This window comes from Mustelus asterias, unplaced genomic scaffold (genome assembly GCF_964213995.1).
Source record: "Mustelus asterias unplaced genomic scaffold, sMusAst1.hap1.1 HAP1_SCAFFOLD_92, whole genome shotgun sequence".
Lineage (NCBI taxonomy): Eukaryota > Metazoa > Chordata > Chondrichthyes > Carcharhiniformes > Triakidae > Mustelus > Mustelus asterias.
Genome location: NW_027590141.1, coordinates 463,798 through 480,164, shown reverse-complemented (window position 1 = coordinate 480,164; position 16,367 = coordinate 463,798). Strand labels below are relative to the sequence as shown.

Below are 16,367 nucleotides of genomic sequence, written 5' to 3'. Positions count from 1 at the left end.
TCACCCCCATCCCTCTCCATTCCTCCACCGTTACTAAATTATCAAACTGTTCATCCCACATTCAGTTCTGGATGAGTAGAAGTTTCCTCCAGTTAAAAATTGGAAAGACCAAAGCCACTGTCTTCAGCCATCACTAAAAATTCTGTTCCCTCACTACTCAGAGTAACGGGTCATCCAATTAAGACAGTGATGAGGAATTTCTTCTCAGAAGGTAGTGAATCTGTAGAATTATTTACCACAGAGGGCTGTACAGGTTGGCTCACTAAGTATGTTCAAGGCTGAGATCGATTTTTTTTTTCTTAATCAGTAAGGGAATCAAGGGTTATGGGGATAAGGCAAGAAAGTGGAGTTGTGGATAATCACAAGCGATCAGTCATGATTTCATTGAATGGCAGAGCAAACTTGATGGGTCAAATGGCCTCCTTCTGCTCCTACGTCTTACAGTCCATCTCTCTCCCTGGGAACTGTCTGAGGCTGAACCACACACTTCACAGTCTCAGTGTCAGATTTGACCCCAAGATGAGTTTCTGATCACATATCCACCCCATCACCAATACCAGATATTTCAATCTCCATAATGTCACCTGTCTTCACCCACCCCAGCTCATCTGCTGCTGAAACCCTCATCCATGCCCGTGTTACCTTTAGACTTGACAATTCCAATACATTTCTGACCAGCCCGTCACATTCATCCCACCCCCACACAGAAACGAAAGATTCACCCATTCCCCCTGAGCTCACTGACCTACCTCACCTTCAAGTCAAGTAATGCATCAATTTTAAATTCGCATCCTTGATTTCAAATTCTTCCATGACCTTATACCTCCCAATCTCAGTAATCTCCAGTTTCACTATTCTCTGAGATATCTGCACTCTTCTCATTCTGGCCTCTTGAGCATCCCTGATTTTAATACTCCATCATTAGTGGCAGGGCCTGGGTGTGAAACTGTGAAATTCTCTCACTAAATTGTCCATCTCTCCTGATTCAAGATCTGCCTCTCCAATCAGGCTTTTCCCATCTATCCTAATATTATGCTCTGTCACTCAGAATCCCTACAGTGCAGAAGAGGCCATTTGTCCTAAAGAGTCTGTACCGACATTCTGACAGAGAATCTTACCCAGGCCCTCTCCCCCACTTATACCTGTAACACATTTACCATTTCTAATCCATCTAACCTGCACAACTTGGGACACTAAGGGTCAATTTAGCGTGACCAATCCACCTAACCTGCACATCTTCAGACTGTGGGAGTAGATCGGAGCACCCGGAGGAAACCCATGCAGACATGGGGATAACGTGCAAACTCCAGACAGATAGTCACCCGAGGCCAAAATTGAAACCAGGGCCCTGGTGCTGTGAGGAAACAATGCAAACCACGAATGCTAATTTTTTCACTATGAAACTTCTCTGAAATAACTTGGGGTGCTTCCATCCCCACTATTTTCATTTTAGATCTATCAGTAATGGACTTGCTGCCGTCTGGAACAAAACTGTTTTCAGCAATAAGGTTCCGCTGTGATGTAATAGTCTCTATGACATCATTTCAGCAGGACTGGGTGACCTCATCAGAGTCCATTGTTTCTGAATGATCCACATCAATAACAACAGGAAATACTCATCAAGCTGAGCACATTATCTCGGCTGACACTCCAGTCTGACATTGAGGGACTGCTGCACTCTGACACACACTGTCCTTCACATGGATTCACTCAGTCATCTCATTTACTGATAGAACAGCACAGTTAGACTAGGGGGCCAACACTCAGACACTTCACATGTACAAAGGGATTTCCTTAGTTTTCCTCAGTGGCTAACACTCTGGTTTTAAGAGCTCAAAGCATTTGCTCCAATGCCAGCATTCTTATTGACAAGGGGCAATTTAACTGTTGTGTCTATGGGGAAAACGTGCTGAGACCCCAATGCATTCACTTCTAACTGTAGATGTTTGTTCTGTTGTCAATCAGACCCAGGACCGAACTGTGGTGGAGAGCCTATGCTCATAGATTCAGAGAATTCCTACAGGAGGCCATTCAGCCCATTAAGTCTCTGCTGACATCAATCCTACCCATGCACTATCCCCATAACTCCAACTATTCACCCTGCTAATCCCCCTGACACTAAGGGGCACTTTAGCATAGCCAATTAACCTAACCTGCGCATCTTTGGACTGTGGGAGGAAACCCACACAGACACGGGGAGAACATGCAAAGTCCACAGAGACAGTGACCCGAGGCCGGAATTGAACTTGGTTCCCTGGCGCTGTGAGACAGCTGTGCTTGCAACTGTGCCATCCCAGTCCTTAGTTACTATATTACTCCTTAGTTCCACATGAATAGATTTAATACATTTGTTATTGTGGCCCAATGGTACCAATCATATTCAGATCGCAAAGCATATTTTCTATTTAACAAAACCAGTGTGAATGGCGGGGTGATTACCCAACATTCTCTGCGGGTGAGAATGTGCCCTATCCACATTACAGCACCGCCTTGCGCAAACGCGGTACCTGGCTCTGACTGGAGCATGCGCAGTCCGGACTGTATCTGGAGCTGCGAGGAGCCGGAAAGTAACAATGGAGTGAGGTTCAGTAATGGGGCCGCTGGGTGACCGGGGAGGGATAGAAGCAGCGGAGTGGGCTGGGAGGCTTCATAAATATCCCCTAGAGGCTTCAATCCAGAATAAAATGTTCCCGGTCCCGCTTCAGTTGGTACTGAATAGAGTCGGAGCTGAGCGGCTCCAGGCCCGGGTTAGCGGCCGCCATCGTGACAGGAACAATGTACAGAAGGGCGCATGCGCTGTGAGCCTGGACCAGTCACCAACTCTCCCGGGTTGGACTGGAGTCTCCAGGAATTTTTTTATTCATTCAGGGAATGTTGGAGTCGCTGGCTGGACCAGTATATATTGCCCATCCCTAATTGTCCTTCAACTGAGTGGCTTGCTAGACCATCTCACAGGGAATTTTAAGTGTCAACCACATAATCATAGAATCCCTACAGTGCAGAAGGAGGCCATTCGGCCCATCGAGTCTGCACCGACCACAATCCCACCCAGACCCTATTCCCATATCCCTACATATTTACCCTGCTAATCCCCTGACACTAGAGGCAATAATAATTATTATAAATAATAATAATCCAATAATAATGAAGTATTGCAGAGCAACAGATCCCACATCAGAAAATTTTTGAAAAGTAGAAAGTTTTATATTAGTTATGAAACAAAATAGTATTAAATCTAATAAAAGCGAAATGCGGATGCTGGAAATGTAAAATAAAACCAGATAAACTCAGCAGATCTGGCAGGATCTGTGGAGAGAGAAACACAGTTAACATTTCGAGCCCATGTGACCCTTTCACAGAACCGAAGAGGAATAGAAGTGTGGTGAATTATGTACTTGGAGAGGAGCCTGGGGCAGAATGGAAAGTTAGTAATAGGTCAGAGTTAAGGAGAGGTTGACAAATTTGTCACGGGCATGAGACAAAGGGATTATTGATGGTGCCATTGGGGACTGAAGAGAGTTAATAGTTGCAAAGGTAGAATAACAAAATGTGTTAGTAGGAGAAGAGGTCAGTGCTCAATGGGAACAAAACTGAACAACAACAGACAGTGGTCACATGTAGGAAAGGGATGGGGTAGTATTGGAACAAGCCAGTGGAACTGAATAACAGAAAAAAAAGTCAAGATGGAGGGGAAAATTCAGAGTCTAAATTTGTTGAACTCAGTGTTGAGTCCAAGAAGGCTGTAATCTGACAATTTGGAAAATGAGGGGGAGGGGTTTTCCGGCCGCCCCCTCCCTGAAACCGGAAAATTCGGCCTGAGGTCAACCGACCTTTCCATGGCCCGCCCTAACCCATTATGATTCCCATGGTGGGTGCAATGGGAAAATTCACCCTGAGATGTTGTTCTTCCAGCTTGCGTTGGGCTTCACTGGAGCATTCCAACAGGCCGAGGATAAACCTGCCGGCATGAAATCCAGGTGCTGAGTTGAAATGGCATGCGACCAGAGATTGTTGCCATGCATGCAGACAGAGCGAAGGTATTCTGCAAAACAGTCATTCAGTCTGCATTTAGTCTCCCCAGCGTAGAGGAGAACGCATTGGGAGCATCGAATACAGTAGAATAAATTGGAGGAGGTACAAGGGAAATGTTGCATCACCTGAAAAGAGTGTTTGGGTCCTTCAGTATTGAGGAGGGAGGAGCTAAAGGGGCAGATGTTCTGCGATCGCATGGACAGATGTCGTGGGAAGTATGATGTCTATTTGTTCAGTTTAATTGGGGTTTGATTCAGTCAGATGCTTTTTAAGAATATATTCATGCTGCAGATACTAGTCTAAGATTGGTAGTTGCATTTCTGGTTACAGTCCACTAAATACATTCACATGGCCTGTCTCCTACTTGGAGGCGAGAATCACAGAATTGTTATGGCACAGAAGTAGGCTATTTGGCCCATCATATCTGCATTGGCTCTCCAAACAAGCATTGTGACTTGGTGCCATTCTCCTGCCTTTTTTCTGTATCTTTGCATATTGTTTCTATTCAAGTATTCATCTAATACCCTCTTGAATGCCTCAAATGAACCTGCCTCCACCACACTTCCAAGCAGTGCATTCCAGACCCGAACCACTCGCTGTGTGAAAATGTTTCTTCTCACATTGCATTTACCTCTTTTGCAAATTACTTTAAATCTGTGAATAAGCACTTTTGAAACCAATTTGACACTGAAATGAAAGTTCATTGCTGTTGTCAGTTGGTGATATCAGTACATTTCAAGTCATGAAGTTCTGCATCCTGTTTATCTTAGCGACACACAGCTGTTACTGGAATATTAGTCATTTAATTTGCTGTTGATAAGCCTGTTCATAAAGTTCAATGGCTGTAGTGTGTTTTTGCAGATTGCCTTGCAATAAGTACAATGAAAGGTTAAGTCAAAGTGTAATTTTAACCTTCAATGGAAAGTCAGTTTGGGTGAGGTTAAAATGGCATCCACTCAAATCCCATTAGTTTCCCACTAGTGGTTAGCACTGCTGCCTCTCAGCGCCAGGGACCCTGATTCGATTCCCAGCTTGGGTCACTGTGCGGAGTCTGCATGTTCTCCCCATGTCTGCATGGGTTTTCTCTGGGTGCTCCGGTTTCCTTCCACAGTCTGAAAGATATGCTGGTAAGGTTCATTGGCCATGCTAAATTCTCCTTCAGTGTACCCGAACAGGCGCCAGATTGTGGTGACAAGGGGATTTTCACAGTAACTTCATTGCAGTGTTACTGTAAGCCTACATGTCACTAATAAATAAACTTTTAAGTGAAACAGTTTAAAATGACTTCCCCTGTGTTTTGATTGAATGTTGATATCACCAGAATGGTGCAGTTATCCTGGAGACAGTGAGAATTGTTGTCTTTTGTATTACGGGATCTTTATTAGCCTTTAGCAATGTTTAAGAGGTATCTTGACAGATACATAAATCGGCAGGGAACTGAGGGATACAGATCGCGTAGAGCCAAAAGGTCTTTAGGTTAGAAAGGCATCATGGGCCCGATTTTACCATTTGGAGTCTAAGGGCATAATACAGATCCGAGCCCGGAATCCTCCTTGCAGCGCGCCCATACGCTTTTTGCCGGCTCCGGTCCGATCCGCAGTGGGCGGGGCTTAGCGCTGCCAGAACGATCGGAGCTCTGAACTGCGCATGCGCAATTCGAAAAGAAATCTGAAGCAGTGCGCCCGGGTGGGGAAGAAACAAAAGCAGAGAGAGCGGCTCTCTGACATATGGAAGAGTTGGCAATAATTATACCTGCTCTTGTTCGAGAAAATATTGTTCTAACAATCTGATAACGCTATTAAACTCAAAGCTTTTGTCGAAAGATTACACTTGCATCTATTTCAACTGTCTACTTTTGTCTCAGTAATGAATGTGAGCTGCTTGGGTTATTTTGGGCTGATTGTGTCTACTTACAGGGCTCAAGTGAAAAATAAAATGTGCATTTCTGAGAATCTTCGACCACACAGAACAAAGTACATTCATATTATTTTCAGTGTCTGTTCATTCCTGTTGTCACAGAGACGTCTCCCCATCAACATATTGTAAAATAAATATATAACAAACCCAGTACTTGTAGCATACATCCTGAAGCAACAGTTCTTTAGAAGAAATTTCCAGTCCCAGGAACATTTAGGATATACTTTAACAGTGTCAGAAGTTTAATATTTGAGATCAAATGAATGTAATGATAGTTTATGCAGAAAAATTAGTTTATTAACTTTCTAAAGTGTAACAATATTTTGAAAAGAGATGTTTTTTACTGTTAAAAAGGATAGGAATTAAAACATTCAAATGTTTCAATGCCTATCCTTTAACAGTAAAGACAATGAAAGGTTTACGTGCCTGGAATGGTTTACGTCCTCCCACCCCCCCCCCACCAGAGAGCCATCCTCCCCCCTCCCCCCCCCCAACCAGAGATCCATCCTCCCCCCTCCTCCACCCCCAACCCCCAACATAAAATCATAGAAACCCTACAGTGCAGAAAGAGGCCATTTGGCCCATCGAGTCTGCACCGACCACAATCCCACCCAGGCCCTACCCCCATATCCCTACATATTTACCCGCTAATCCCTCTAACCTATGCATCTCAGTGGTTTGGAGTCATATTTAGGCCAGATCAGATAAGGATGGGAGATTTGTTTCCCAATTCATCCAGGGGATGTGGCTGCCACTGGCTGGACCAGCATTTATTGCCCATCTTTATTTTCCCTTGAACTGAGTGCACATCAGAGGGCATTTTAAGAGTCAACCAACCACATTGCTGGAGATCTGGAATCACATATAGACCTGACCAGGTCAGGCAGCAGATTTCCTTGGCTCAAGGACATTAGTGAATCAGTTACTTTTTACAACAATCGACAATGGTTTCATGGTCATCATTAGACTTTCAATTCCAGATATTTATTGAATTCAAATTTGACCATCTGCTGTAGTGGGATTCAAACCTCAGTCTCTAAAACATTCAGGACATTTAAAAATATATCTTTTGTTGTCATTTTCCTTTGAACATTTCTCTGCACCGATATAAAAATATTAAAAATGGATAAAAGTTGTTTGCCTGACTGTCAATCATTATGCTGTAAGGTAAGGAGTCTTTTTGCTTTCCAATTGGCCCAGGAAGGCAGTGGGGAAGGATGTGTGGACTGATTAATGGTTGGAGGATGGGCACAATAGAAAAGACGTGGTAAAACTTCCAGGAAACATTTAATCACATTTGGCAACTCGGTGGAGAGAATGTTGTGAATTTCTATCCTGGACTGACTGTGATGGTTTCTGTAAATTTACAGAGTGCTGGAAGTGGAGAATTGACATATGGGAAACTCAAATCAAACATCACATTGTGATCTGATGGAGCCACTCAATACATCAGAACCTGAATATTAGCAGCCTCTGAATGTGGAAGGTAACAGTTTTGTCGATTGTGTCTGTGAGAGAAGATTTCGGGTTTCGGTGTGACTGGAAAGGCCCCGAGATTCACAAACCCTGGTTAGACCACATCTGGAGAACTGTGCTCAGTTCCGGGCAACAGGATATAATAGCCCTGGAGAGAGTGTAGAACAGATGTACCCGAGTGATATCTGAACTCCCAGGGTTAAATTAGAAGATGAGATTACAAGAAAGTGTCATTCTGGTGCAGGGCCATTCAGCCCATTGAATCCATGCAAGGTGTCTACAGCAATCCAGTCAGTCCCATTCCTCTGCTCTATCCTCATATCTTTGCAGCTTTATTTCCCTGATAGATAATGTAGATAACTGATAGATAAGTAACTAGCTATCTCATAGAAGTGGAGATGCCGGCGTTGGACTGGGGTAAACACAGTAAGAAGTTTAACAGCACCAAGTTAAAGTCCAACAGGTTTATTTGGTAGCAAAAGCCACACAAGCTTTCGGAGCCCCAAGCCCCTTCTTCTGGTGAGTGGGAATTCTGTTCACAAACAGGGCATATAAAGACATAGACTCAATTTACAGAATAATGGTTGGAATGCGAATACTTACAACTAATCAAGTCTTTAAGATACAAACAATGTGAGTGGAGAGAGCATCAAAACAGGCTAAAGAGATGTGTATTGTCTCCAGTCAGGACAGCCACTTCAGCGGTCACGGGCATTCGGCCTCTGATATTCGGGTAAGCGTTCTCCAAGGCGGCCTTCACGACACACGACGGCGCAGAGTCGCTGAGCAGAAACTGATAGCCAAGTTCCGCACACATGAGGACGGCCTCAACTGGGATATTGGGTTCATGTCACACTATCTGTAATCCCCACAGCTTGTCTGGACCTGCAGAGTCTCACTGGCTGGCCTGTCTGGAGACAATACACATCTCTTTAGCCTGTCTTGATGCTCTCTCCACTCACATTGTTTGTATCTTAAAGACTTGATTAGCTGTAAGTATTCGCATTCCAACCATTATTCTGTAAATTGCGTTTGTGTCTTTATATGCCCTGTTTGTGAACAGAATTCCCACTCACCTGAAGAAGGGGCTTAAGGCTCCGAAAGCTTGTGTGGCTTTTGCTACCAAAGAAACCTGTTGGACTTTAACCTGGTGTTGTTAAACTTCTTACTATCTCATAGAAGACAGAGGGTGGTGGTGGATGGAAATTTTTCAGACTGGAGACCAGTTACCAGTGGTGTACCACAGGGATCAGTGCTGGGTCCTCTGCTATTTGTGATTTTTATCAATGACTTGGAGGAGGGGGTTGAAGGGTGGATCAGTAAATTTGCTGATGACACCAAGGTTGGTGGAGTAGTGGATGAGGTGGAGGGCTGTTGTAGGCTGCAAAGAGACATAGATAGGATGCAAAGCTGGGCTGAAAAATGGCAAATGGAGTTTAACCCTGATAAGTGCGAGGTGATTCATTTTGGTCGGACAAATTTGAATGCGGATTGCAGTGTCAACGGCAGGGTTCTGGGGAATGTGGAGGAACAGAGAGATCTTGGGGTTCATATCCACAGACCTCTGAAGGTTGCCACTCAAGTGGATAGAGCTGTGAAGAAGGCCTTTAGTGTGTTAGCGTTTATTAACAGGGGGTTTGAGTTTAAGAGCTGTGGGCTTATACTGCAACTGTGCAGGACCTTGGTGAGACTCGTTTGGAATATTGTGTGCAGTTCTGGTCACCTCACTATAAGAAGGATGTGGAAGCATTGGAAAGAGTGCAAAGGAGATTTACCAGGATGCTGCCCTGGTTTGGAGGGTAGGTCTTATGAGGAAAGCTTGAGGGAGCTGGGGCTTTTCTCTTTAGAGCGGAGGGGGATGAGAGGCGACTTAATAGAGGTTTATAAGATGATGAGGGGGATAGATAGAGTGGACATTCAGAGACTATTTCCTCGGGTGGATGTAGCTGTTACGAGGGGGCATAACTATAAGGTTCATGATGGGAGATATAGGAGGGATGTCCGAGGTAGGTTCTTTACTCAGAGAGTGGTTGGGGTGTGGAATGGACTGCCTGCTGTGATAGTGGAGTTGGAGACTTTAGGAACTTTCAAGCGGTTATTGGATAGGCACATGGAGCACACCAGGATGATAGGGAGTGGGCGAGCTTGATCTTGGTTTCGGACAAAGCTCGGCACATCGAGGGCTGAAGGGCCTGTACTGTGCTGTACTGTTCTATGTTTATCTTTCAAGCTTCAAGGAATACAGACCTAGACAATTTATTCTCTCTTGATCGGACAACCCTCTCATCCCAGGAATTAACCTGGTGAACCTCCAATCTTACTATATCCTTGTTTAAATAAGGGGATCAAAACTGTGTTCATTATTCCAGGTGAGACCTCACCAACACCCTGTGCAGTTGCCACAAAACCTCCCTGTTTTTAAACTCCAACCCCTTTGCGATAAAGGTCAAAATTCCATTTTCCTTCTTGCCTATTGTGGGACCTGTCTGCTAGCTTTTTGTGATTCATGTGCAAAACACCTCGATCCCTCTGTACTTCAATCACCTGCAGTGCCTCTCCATTTAGATAATCTCCCTTTTGATTCTTCCGACTGAAATACATGACCTCACATTTCCCCACATTAAACTCCATTTGCCAGGTTTTCGTCACCCAATCTATCTATATCCCACTGCAGAATCAAAATATCCTCATCACAACATGTCCTTCCACCTATATTCATATCATTTGGAAACCTTACATTCTGTTCCTTCTCCAGGTCATTAATTGAATCATGAATTGCAGGCCAAGAACTGATCCCTGTGGTACTCCACTAGTTACATCTTTCCACTCTGAAAATGACCCATTTATTCCAACTCTCTGTTTTCTGTGTGACGGCCAGTTTTCAATCCATGCTAACCCACTTCCATCAATTCCATGGGCCTTTACTTTATGCGCCAGCCTCTTATGTGGCACCTTGACAAATGCCTTTTGGAAATCATAGAATCCCTAGAGTGCAGAAGGGGGTCATTTGGCCCATCGAGCAGCTTGAACATCTTTCCCAGGCCCCATCCCATAAGCCCACATTTTTTCCCCACTAGTCCCCCTAATCTAAATCTATTGGGACACAAAGGGATAATTCAGCATGGCCAATCAACCTAACCTGCACATCTTTGGACGATGGGAAGAAACTGGAGCACTCGGAGGAAACCCACACAGACATGGGGAGAATGTGCAGACTCCACACAGACGGTCACCCAAGGCTGGAATTGAACCCTTGTCCCTGGCGCTATGCAGCAGCAGTGCTAACCACTGTGCCACCCTATGTAAATACACTACATCTACAGATTACTCTCGATCTATACGACCCCTTGCATCCTCAAAGAATTTGAACAAATTTGTCAAGCATGATTTATCTTTCATAAAACCACGTTGACTAGGTGTTAAATTCACTGGGGCAGCACGGGGCGGCTTGGTGGCACAGTGGTTGGCACTGCTGCCCCATAGTGCCAAGGACTTGTGGAGTTTACACGTTCTCCCCGTGCTTGCGTGGGTTTCCTCTGCGTGCTCCGATTTCCTACCTCATTCCAAAGAAGTGAGGGTTAGGTTGATTGGCCATGGTGAATTGCCCCTTAGTGTCGGCAGATTAGGAGGGTAAATACATGGGGTTGCAGGGATAGGACCTGGCTGGGATTGTTGTTGGTGCAGGCTCGATGGGCCAAATGGCGGCCTCCTGTAGATTGTATGATTCTGTAAACAGGTCTATAGTTCACTGCCTTCTGCCTTTCTCCCTTTTTGAACAAAGGAGTCACATTGGCTGTTTTCCAATCTTCTAATATCCTCCTGGAATTTAGCGAGTTACAAAATATTTTAACCAAAGTGTCCACTATCTCTTCAGCCTCGTGTGCAGTTCATTGGGTCCTGGCGACTTGGCCGCCCTTAGCCGCTGAAGGGAAGGAAGTGAGTCCAGTCTGTCTATTCCACACATTGTTAGTCCAGTCAGATAGACATATATCTGTCTGGCCGCCTGCATGGAGATTTCCAGCTCTCTGTGTCCAGGGCAGGAAGCAGTGAGCATGGATCTGTCAATCAGCCTCAATCAGCACCTTCAGGAGAATTGGGAGGGTGAATATTAGATACAGCAGAGCGAGAATGGAGGGAGAGTGTGTGGGATGGAGATTTACAGCTTTTGGGGAATGAGAGAGGAAAGAATGTTTCATAGAAACTAGAACTGTCTGTTCTGAATTTCTATCCTGTACTGACTGATGACTTTTGTAAATTCTTTTTACAGGATATCAGATGGTGAGGATTTACAGACAGAAATCGCAAACCAAACGTCCCATCAACGTCTGACAGAGTCACTCAATTCATTGGGACCTGAATATCATCGGCCTTTAAATCCAGAGGGAGAAATGTTTCTCTCAGCTGTCTGTTTCAAGAGATTTTAAGCATCAGTGCAACTGAAAAAGCACCAAGGCACACACACACCAGAGTGAGAGTGTTCCAGTGCACTGAGTGTGGAAAGAGCTTGAACCAGTTACACAGCCTGAAAATACATCGCAGCATTCACAGCGGGGAGAGACTATACCCGGGTTCTGTGAGAGATTTAACTGATTGTTTAACCTGGAGAGTCACAAGGACACCTGCACCATGGAGAAACCGTGGAAATGTGGGGACTGTGGGAAGGGATTCACGGTCCCATCTCGGTTGGAAGTTCATCGACGCAGTCACACTGGAGAGAAACCGTTCACCTGCTCTGTGTGTGGGAAGGGATTCACTGACTTACCTAATCTGCAGAGACACCAGCGAGTTCACACGGGGGAGAGACTATTTACCTGTTCTGACTGTGGGAAAGGATTCACTCAGTTATCCCACCTGCTGAGTCACAATTTCACTCACACCAATGAGAGACCCTTTAAATGCTCTGACTGTGGGAGTAGTTTCAAAAGCTCTGGAGAACTGGTGTCCCACCAGCGCATTCACACTGAGGAGAGACCGTTCAGCTGCTCTCACTGCACAAAGAGATTTAGAACGTCATCCAACCTGCGGACACACCAGCGAGTTCACACCGGAGAGAAGCCATTTACCTGCTGTGTGTGTGGGATGGTGTTCACTCAGTTATCACACTTGCTAAGTCACAAAGTCACTCACACAAATGAGAGACACTTTAAATGCTCTGAGTGTGGGAGTGCCTTCAAACATGCTTCAGATCTGAGGGTCCACAAGCGCATTCACACCGGGGAGAGACCGTTCAGCTGCTCTCACTGCACAAAAAGGTTTAGAACATCATCACACTTGCAGGTTCACCAGCGAGTTCACACTGGGAAGAAACCATTTACCTGCTCTGTGTGCGGGAAGGGATTCACTCAGTCATCTGCCCTGTCGACGCACACAGTCACTCACACCCAGGAGAGACCCTTTAAATGCTCTGAGTGTGGGAGCGACTTCAAAAGCTCTCAGGAACTGATGATCCACCAGCGCATTCACACTGAGGAGAGACCGTTCAGCTGCTCTCACTGCACAAAGAGATTTAGAACAGCATCCAACCTGCAAAGACATCAGCGAGTTCACACTGGGGAGAGACCATTCATCTGCTCTGTCTGTGGAAAGAGATTCACTGTTTCATCCTCCCTGCAGAGACACCAGCGAGTTCACAAGTGATTCCAGGAGTTGGATTCTGCTGTTATTGTTTCTGCTCTCAATTATATCTCGGGCTGCAATTTATTCATTCTCAAAGTTGGTCACTGGGGAGGTTTAGAGGGTTTCTTTCTGCTGGACTGGCCGCTCTCATGACTTTGCTTCCAGTGGGCTGATGCTCTTTGAGCCTGTGAGAGCACATTTCCATTGAAATGATCCACAAAAACTGATGAAGGCCATTTATTTTATCCTGGATAGTAAATAGTCTATTCCCTCCACTACAGGTAGATCAAAAATAAATACAGAAAGAACTGGAAAAACACAGCAGCTCTGGCAGCATCTGTGGAGAGAGAAACAGAGTTAATGTTTCATATCCAATGTAACTCTACTTCAGAACTAAAGAGAGGGAGAAATGTGATGGGTTTGATGCTGCTGAGAAAGGGGGGAGGGGCAGGTAGAACAAAAGGGAAAGTCAGGGATTGGTTAGAGGGTGGGTGAAGATTAAATGACAAAAATATCCCGGAACAAAAGGCAAAGGGAGAGGTAATGGTTGTGGTAAAGAAACAAATCATTGGTCCAGAGTAAGTGTCAATGGCAGAATAAAGGACAGCTCTGTCTGGAAGCAAAAAAACATTAAAACAAGACACAGACTGGCACTCAGCAAATAAAAACAAATTAAAATGTAGGAGAGAGTTCAGGGTGTGAAGTTGTTGAACTCAATGTTGAGTCCAGAAGGCTGTAAAGTGCCTCATCGGAAGATGAGGGGCTGTTTGTCCAGCTTGTGTTGGGCTTCTCCGGAACATTGCAGCAGTCCGAGGACAGAAATGTGAGCGTGAGAGCAAGGTGGTGAATTCTAATGGCAAGCGGAAGGTCAGGGTCATGCTTGTGGACTGAGCGGAGGTGTTCCACAAAGAGGGCAGGGAACAGGCTACAGATGAATTAAAGAGAAACCATTTGGGTCCAGAACATTGTGAACATCCTTTTACTCTGGTTGTCTTTGATCCTCAAGTCACTTTCTGTTTGTTTTAACCATGTTCTGTTTCATTGATAAACTTTCATCAGTAAAAATATTTGATTGTTCTGGACTTTTCCTGATGAGATTGATGCACTTTAGGGAAAGTGGGTGAGAGGGGTTGGCAGGCTCTTTAACAGAAAGTGAGTCCCTCTAAGGTAATTGGCAAAGGAGCCAGAGGGGGAGATGAGATTTTATTTTTGACACAGCGATGTTAGAAAATGGGGTTCAGGGAATCAATTAACCCTTTCTCCCCTTTTCCCAAACTCTGAAATGATTCACGGTGATAACCCTTATTGGTGACAGTGGTTAGATTTTATTCAGTATCAATAAGAGCTGACACAGTCTAATATCTGAGCAGTCGTATCAAAGTGCAGCAGCATTACCATTACACTCTGGGTAGAAGCAGCATCTCCACGGAAATGCTCCCTGCTCTGCCCCAGATGCCATGGCACCAGTCAATGCAATATGTAAAACCTCAACAAATCTCTGTTCTCGGGGAATCCCTTCTTATACTTTTTTACATCACAAAGTCTATGGAGACTGATTTAACCCAATCATTGCAAAGCTAACATTTGAACGGACCAATTACAAAACCCGTCATTGAACCATCTGTACTTGCACAAGCCATGTCAAACTCTCAAACAATTGTCTTCCCACTGGTACAGGGAGTCAGCATTCCCATGCCAAGCAGTGAAAACATGGTGGCCTTCACACCCAGGTGTCATCTAGGACTCAAGGCCCTCCTGTTTTCTCTGTCCTCTGGGAGCTGTTTATCTCCCTGTTCCCACACAGCAAGTTGTCTGTTCTCAGCTCTGCTGGATTTCTGCTGAAGTTTGGCCCCTTTTACACCTTTCGGATCAGTAAACATTTGGTCAATGACCCAAACCACAATTTCCCATCCTGTCACCTGTCAACCATCCTTACCCCGAGCGTAATCACAACAGGAATAAAAACAGGAGAAGTGTAACAATCAAATTCAAACTGAATGCACAGCCAGTCATAGAATTTAATTTAATGTTCACTAATTCGCAAGAAAACCCAAAGTTGGGGGTCCCCCAGGATTCTTACAGTCCATACCTTGAAGGGGGAGGAGAACTCTCTCTCTGATCCTCACTCAATTTCACTGTTATTTTCCAGTTCTCTTCTGGTCCCACCTGGGGTAACATCGACTCGATCTTGTCCTCTCCTGAAGGAGCACCGTGAGTTTTAGGTTACTCGTACATAAGGACAGATGCTTCAAGCAACAGATCAAGCATGGATGTAAAAGATTCTCTAGCTCTCTCTTTACCCGTATCCAAATTGTGGACAGTTCTTATTCAGTATTATTTCTCCCAAGCGGTTAATTGTCCCAATCTATAATATTCATTTTACTTTAATTTCACTCACTTTCTGTCCATGTGTATTGTGTTTAATTGGACCCTGATTGTTTTGAACTCAGTTTCTCTCTGGAGTGTCAGTGCCTTGATGATGTCACAATGTTGTCTCAATCCCCTGGCCACATTAACCATTTCATCTCCTGCTGTGTCTCAAGTAGCTGTGTGTGTTTGGGACCCGCACTTCACTCCATCTCACCATGAATTTAGGCTTGCTATTTTTCACATGTAACAAATCACATCTGCACACTCACTCCGGTATCCCAAAATCATGTCACACATTCTTAACTCTCAGATGCGCGGATGAAAAGATCAAAGTGAGTGTCTGTCTTTCTTATCTCCCCCCGTTATGGTGCTGATGTTTCATGCAGTGACCAGGCTTTCAAATGTAGATTTCTTTAAAACAAAGTTCATGAACAAAGATGTAAATATCTCCCAGAGAAAGTGATCAATTTATTCATCCCAGCTACACATTCCAGCCTTTCACGAGACTGTAGGTGGATACCAGATTGATATATTTTATTCAACCACACCCAAGGTGAGTTATTCCAATTTCTTTATTGTCCAGGACAATATATTCACAATATCTTTAAAACAGAAATTAAACAATCCCATTTGATTTCAGGTATTAACATATTCTGTTAGTTTGTTCTTTATTGTCGATGTCAGGCTGGGATTGTTCCCCTTGGAGCAAAGGAGGTTGAGGGGAGATTTGATAGAGGTGGACAAGATTCTGACAGGTTTAGATAAGGTGGACAAAGAAAAGCTGTTCCCATTAGCTGATTGGACAAGGATGAGGGGATCACAGATTTAAGGTTTTGGGTCAGGGATGCGGGGCGGGGGGGGGAATGTGAGAAAGAATATTTTGATGCAGTGAATGGTAATGACCTGGAACTCGCTGCCTCCGAGGGTGGAGGAAGTGGAGAAAATAAACAATTACA

At 44.6% G+C, this 16,367-nt stretch overlaps 3 protein-coding genes across 5 annotated transcripts in view; 1 reads left to right on the top strand and 2 right to left on the bottom strand.

Moving 5' to 3' along the window:
- Positions 1-16,367, bottom strand: part of LOC144484092 (uncharacterized) — a 407,989-nt gene that overhangs the window by 303,180 nt on the left and 88,442 nt on the right. The window lies entirely within an intron of this gene.
- Positions 1-16,367, bottom strand: part of LOC144484117 (uncharacterized) — a 134,194-nt gene that overhangs the window by 63,553 nt on the left and 54,274 nt on the right. The gene's annotated exons all lie outside the window — the stretch shown is intronic.
- LOC144484087 (uncharacterized) lies at positions 2,532-14,118 on the top strand. Of its 2 annotated transcripts, none has more exons than XM_078202621.1 (3): positions 2,532-2,578; positions 7,320-7,435; positions 11,693-14,118. In XM_078202621.1, exon 3 carries the CDS (start codon positions 12,052-12,054, stop codon positions 13,060-13,062), a length of 1,011 nt encoding a protein of 336 aa, XP_078058747.1. In that variant the 5' UTR covers positions 2,532-2,578; positions 7,320-7,435; positions 11,693-12,051; the 3' UTR covers positions 13,063-14,118. The 2 variants fall into 2 exon arrangements, with proteins under 2 accessions (XP_078058747.1, XP_078058749.1); XM_078202623.1 differs by lacking the exon at positions 2,532-2,578 and adding an exon at positions 7,060-7,116.